The 5953-nt window shown below is 37.9% G+C and overlaps 1 protein-coding gene across 6 annotated transcripts in view; it reads right to left on the bottom strand.

Annotated features, from left to right (window-relative positions):
• Positions 1 to 5953, bottom strand: part of LOC122072290 (SUN domain-containing protein 4-like) — a 7058-nt gene extending 1105 nt beyond the window's left edge. Inside the window, exons 1-5 of one of the 6 annotated variants that reach the window (XM_042636873.1) lie at positions 5806 to 5941; positions 5203 to 5270; positions 4454 to 4642; positions 2646 to 3928; positions 2471 to 2556 (exon numbers count right to left, since the gene is read on the bottom strand). In XM_042636873.1, coding sequence (XP_042492807.1) covers positions 2471 to 2556; positions 2646 to 3928; positions 4454 to 4616 — 1532 coding nt within the window. In that variant the 5' untranslated portion in view covers positions 4617 to 4642; positions 5203 to 5270; positions 5806 to 5941. Of the gene's footprint in view, positions 1 to 2470; positions 2557 to 2645; positions 3929 to 4453; positions 4643 to 5202; positions 5271 to 5535; positions 5689 to 5805 lie in introns of those variants that run through there. The other 5 variants (XM_042636877.1, XM_042636872.1, XM_042636878.1 and 2 more) reach the window with 5 other exon arrangements.

Genomic DNA, 5953 nt, shown 5'->3' with positions numbered 1-5953 from the left:
AAAAAAAAAAAAAAAAAAAAAAAACAAACAAACAAAAAAAAAAAAAAACAAAACTAAGTGTTCATTTCATCGTGAACCTCCACATCTACACACTTTTCTGGGAATATTATTACCTCCTTTTCTTCTGGTAATATAATAGAACTCCAACACATACAGAACTCCTACCCTCAACTGAACTTTTTCCTGATCTACTTTGAAAATAAAAATGGATCTGCTTCAAAAAGATAAAGATGTGGCCTTTGTGTTTGACAGAGAATATTAGATAAGAAATTATCAAGATTAAATGCAGAACTCAAAAAACCCTGAAGCATTTCCCTCTCCTCCAATCCCTCCCTCCACAAATAAAAAATTGTACTAAGATAAATATCTATTCCAAGTTGCAATTTTGCTCAACAGCCACTTCAGGTCTGTTTGGCAACTATTTTTTTAAGTATATCTGTTGTTCTTCTGTTCTTTTGGAACAAAAAAGAACAGAATATGTTTGCCAACACTGGTTCAATTTATTTTCTTTTGTTGTGAACCGAACAAAAAGAACACAAATGTTGAATTAAAAAAAATAAAAAATAAAGGGCTTGCCCACGACATTACACTCGATCAACCCCCTCCCCCCTCTTTCCCTATCTCTCCCTCCTTAACTTCCTTCCTCCCCTGAAACCCTTGCCCTCTCCTTCCCTACTCACAACCTCCCCCTCCAGCACCAACATGCTCCCTGCAAACCTTTCCCCATTCTGCTCCCTCTACTCTCTCCTTGACATCCTTGCCCCCGCCATTTCTCTCTCTTGCACTGTCTCCCCAAAGTTAAATCTGAGCCTCTCCGTCTCGACATCTCTCTATCCTTAATCCATTTCTTCTTTCAGAAATCTTTCTGTTATGCTCCTCAGAGAAGACCCTAAGAATATGAGGAGAAAGAAAAGGTGAGAAGAAGCTCTGATCTGGTGGCTCATGGCGACAGAATTGGACAGCTGAAGACAACAAAGGGACTCCAGTGTGTAGTTGATGCTCTGATGCAGCAGCACTCCGATGGATCGACCCAAGCCTGCTCCAGAACCCGGACCAGGACCCAGATCCAATTTGGGTTCCAAGTTACTAATTTGGATTCAAGATTAATAGAATATTTTAGGATTTTATTTTATTTTGAGAATACTTGTTATCTTTTATTTTTAGGTCATTTTGGGGTAGTTATTAAGTAAGTAGAAATTTACAATTTTAGTTTTATTGTGTTTCCATTTCGTTAGACTTTAATTTAGAAAGCAATTAGGATTTTATATTTCAGTTTTAAGAGTTTTTATTTAGTATAAGTAAGGCATGTAACCTAAGAAATTGGTTAGTTGATGAATTTGAAGAATGAATTAAGTTGTGAAAGGCCTGCGTGGCTGCCTTCTCCCTCCCCTTCCTTCTTGGAGAATCTCTTCTCTTCCCCTTCTCTCTCTAATTCCCTCCTTGTCCAGCGAGACAACCCCCCTTCTTCTTCCCTGCGACCTCTCTATCTCCCCTCTTCTCCAATCTTCCTTTCTCCTTGTTTCTTTCTTCTTTTTGGTTCTGTTCCTGCGATCTTAGCAGTCCAGCAAGGGAGTATTGAAAACCCTCCCGCATTATGCTCTCATCGTTGCCACCGGTTCCAAGCTGGAGTAAGCTCTTAGTGACCAGTTCCCCGAAGGCAACGGATATCACCAAAGAGATTGAATCCCGTGCTCCATATCGTAGAAGCAGAAACAGGTGATCCAAAGTGTACGATTCTGGTCAAATCTATGACTTGTATCTCAATCCTCAAAATCTATGCAACGGTTATAATCGAGTCAATAATAGATGAATGGATTCCTCTGGTTGCATCATTCTCAGTTTGATGCCTCCAAAATGTTTTTTTTTTTTTTTTTCATTGATTTTTTGAAAGTATTTGATAGATTTAAGTAAATGGCCCCAACCCATAAACTTTGAAGATTCGTCCAGAACTAGGAGAAAACTGAAAAATCGCAGGGTGCAAGTCATTCCCCTCTTCTAACTCCTAGACAAACGCATTATCCACATGGTGAAAAAAAAAAAAATTTAACCAAACAAATTACTAATCCGCAGGACTTTTTTTAATAGCAGGAAAAAAGAAACTTGTGATTAAAAAGTAATTATATGGAACAGAAATGTTGCCAAACTGACCCTTCTTGGTATAATGCAAACATCACATATATTCTTCTTCAAAAATATTAGCCAACTATCTCTTCATCAGTAATGCAATAAGAAAGTACCAACTTTGTATTTTTAAGATACAAATTTAAACTTTGCAGTCGGACAATATATTTATTCTATGTTCAGGGAAGTAAAATGTGAAGGGGGAGGGGGGAGGGGGAGGGGGAGGGGGGAGGGGGGAAACTTTTTATTCAAGTTTTCATCCAAAGTTCAATATTGAGTTCAAACAAAAACTGATATGAAGAATGAAAATAAAATAAGAACCTTTAAAAGTTTAAGGAATGGAACCAACCTGAGAATTGTATTATCTCTGACTAAACTATCCAATTGCAAAGAAACGAGGGATTTCCATGAAATGAGGTCTCCAACATCTTTGGCCTGTGATGTCAATCAAACGTAATAAATTAAAAGAGCCCATGAAAATGAAGCAATATCAAGCAGAGAGCATAATAAGAAATCTAACATACAATGACCTCCTTGCTGTCCACAATATCTTTTATATCTGATCTGATTTTCTCCAGAAATTTGTCTTTCTCTGAAATTTCATTGTCAAACTCTTTGACAATAGCACCATATCTGGAGTTCAAATCTTCCACATATTGCTCCAAAACAGATAAACTCAAATCCAATGACTGGACTTTCTGCATCAGTATTTTAAGAACAGTGTCCCCAGGCATCCTTCCAGCCTGTTGTGGTCGAATTCCCATCACAGGATCTGGCACATTACCTTTAGGAACTTCATGTTTCACACTGGAGCCTTCACTTCCAGATTCATCAGTTTCTGTGATAATATCCCTATAAATATCATCATGTTCACTGAGCTCTGGCTGTGGAGCCACCGGTGCCCCATCAGTCACCATTTCCTCAGATCCAAATGGCTTGTCTTGAACCGAGACCCAATCCTCCAGCATCCTCTCAACTGCATCCACTCCATACACCTCCAGAACACTCAGTGTGCAGTAGAATTCCAAACCATAATGGCTCAGCATTTTCAACTTTAGATACCTCACCCACTTTGGCTCCTGAAGTACAAACCGTTGTGCATGCTTGACATTTCCAGCAGTGAAATTCCCAAGCTTCAACCAGTTGTCCGTTGGATAAACCAAACTGCCTAGCAGCTCAAAATCCTTTAAGTTAGACGAATAATGCTCAAAATTTGCTATTTCAATAGTATCGACAAATGTTTCCTCTGAAAGTTCTACGACAACAACTTTCTCTTCAGCTGAGCAAGGATTCCGAAGGTACTTGTCCTTGTCTTTGCTCAAGATGTTAGAGGCACCTTTTGCTTCCTTATTAAAATCCAACACTTTTGCTCCCTTCGAGTCAGAAGCATAATTGTATTCTGTCCCACTGGGCTCCAATCTGTGTATGACGCCACCGCCCTGGCCAGTTGCTGGCTTTCCTTTTAGGTAGATTGCTTTGCTCTTGAACTCATCAAGACCAAGTGGTGCAGTGCGAGATAGCCTGTCACTCTTAGGAATATCCCTTTCTGTTTTTGTTCCTAGACCAGACTTTTCCACTTCAGCTTGTTCTTTGATAGCTGAATGACAATCCTCAATTCCTTCGCTAGCCTGTGCTTCATTTTTTCTGTGCTTGCTCTCAGCACAAGATGCAGAAGCACTCCCATCAGAGTCCCCCAAATTTATTTCAGAAGATAAGAACTCAACTCCAGAATCAGACTTTTTGCGCACCCCCAGCTCATCTTTATGCCAGGTTGATTCATCAACTGAAACTCCAGATCCATTTATATCTACATCACATCACAAGAACAAAGAATAGCCATTACTCTACCAGACAAGTAGAATGTGCACAGAGGCATATTGAATTACAAGTAGTCACTTTTTCGATAAGCTTGGTGGTAGAAAAGGGATAAGGACGTCAAAATAAATTAGCTAGTTTGATAATATAATGAAATACAATCTGGATATACAAAGAGTGGCATCAACACCAGTTGTATAAATGCTTAAGAAAGATTCTGAACATCCCCAAGGAAGAGTGAAGTTCAATATCTCATCCAGACACCAAAATTTTGAAATAAAGAAAACATCATAGATCTCAACCAATCATTATGAGAACATATAGTACGTTTCATTCACCCATAGTGCTTTGCAGAAGTCAAAACTTGAAGCAGCCCACGAAGAATTAGATAGGAACCAGAATAATTAAAGCAAATGAAGGAGAAAATTAGAACTTATAAACTCTGTTTTAGCTATTTTTCTGTCTCCTGAGTGGTAAAGGAAAATAATAAGAAAAGGGAAACCCATGAAAGACTTACCTTTGGAAACATCTCCAAGACTGATCCACAAGTTTAAGAGGAAGACAAGTCCCCATAAAACAGCAAGTAGAGACAGAGACACCTTATAATGCAAGCACTTCCTTCCAGTGCTGGTTTTTTCCAAAGCCCTCCTTTGCAGAAGAGCTCTTCGTGATCTCTGCATTGCTCATCAATCTGACATTTGTCTGGCTACAGATTGAAGGAGAGTGAAGTGGGTGAGGAGATCAAATACAGTGTAAGCACTTGTTTTAATTTCTACATATACATTTTTTCATTCAATTTCTGAATATAGTCATACCCAAAATGGAGAAGGAAGTAAAGGGAGTTTAAAGAAGGGATGTGGAATTTTGGCTTGTGAATGAAGAAGCTCCAATACAAGTCCAGTTCAATTAAAATGAGTATTCTTTTAAACCAAGTTATTTTGCTTGCCAGTCAAGCAAGATCACCTTTACTCACAGGGTACACTATTTTCTACCAAATTTGATGGCGAAAACCATGAAATGACTGAGTCTAGTGGATTAATGAAGGAACACCTTCTCCAATTCCAGTTTATTATTATTTTTATTTTTAATTTCTGTACTTCATTACACTCTTACTGTCAACGAAAATCTACCTTATGGCCTTATAGATATTCTTGTCTTTAAATTTAGATATCGGCTTAAACTACAAAGAAGTAAAGAACTTGCACCGACAGAAACCAAAAAGAAGATGATAAAAAGCAAGGGTCGACGTTATAAGAACATATTTACCTCAATCGTTGAAATAAAGAACTCCCCTCCCCGTTGATTTCAAGCACAAAGAAGTGAACCACCAAAATCTAAAAGAACAAAAGAGAAACCGTAATCAAACCCCCATCTTTTTTTAAGATCCCCGTAGAAACGTCTCAGAAACCACACCAGAAAGATTGCGAAATTTCGATAAATCAACTCCTTTTCCTCCTAAGAGGTTACAATTAAATGGATTGATATACAAGTAACAATCGATTGAATCGTCGATAACTTCAAAACCCAATAAACAAATACAGAAAATAATGGCAGTCATCGATTGATTCAGGAAAAAAAAAACCAAAATGTTAAATTTACAAGGAAAAAAGCAGAGAGCATCGCCAATGATCCTCGCTGTCATTGTCGCTCCCGCTAATCATCTCCTTTCCGCGATATTATTTTTAATTAATAAATAATTCTTAATTTCGGCAGCCCACCGAGAACACCTGTCTCATGAATTCAAAATTTGAAAATATATATAATATTAAATTAGGGCTTTCTTCGATGTTCTTCTTGTTCTTCTCTCAACTCAGTAAAAAAATTCAAAAATGTGGAAAGCGAATGATAGATAAACGTAAACATCTTTACCAGTTCTTGTAAAAGTGATGTTTCTAGCAACTTTCAAGAGTGAATAAAATGACAATAGCGTCCTTAATCCTTAGTTCCTCAGAGTACTTCTTTTCTGTAAATCTTTGAGGACGTCAAGTCAAGTGAGAAACCTTGGTTCTGTTTCGTT

The sequence above is a fragment of the Macadamia integrifolia genome, chromosome 2, assembly GCF_013358625.1.
Source record: "Macadamia integrifolia cultivar HAES 741 chromosome 2, SCU_Mint_v3, whole genome shotgun sequence".
Taxonomy (NCBI): Eukaryota; Viridiplantae; Streptophyta; class Magnoliopsida; order Proteales; family Proteaceae; genus Macadamia; species Macadamia integrifolia.
This window is presented reverse-complemented; position numbering and strand designations above follow the sequence as displayed.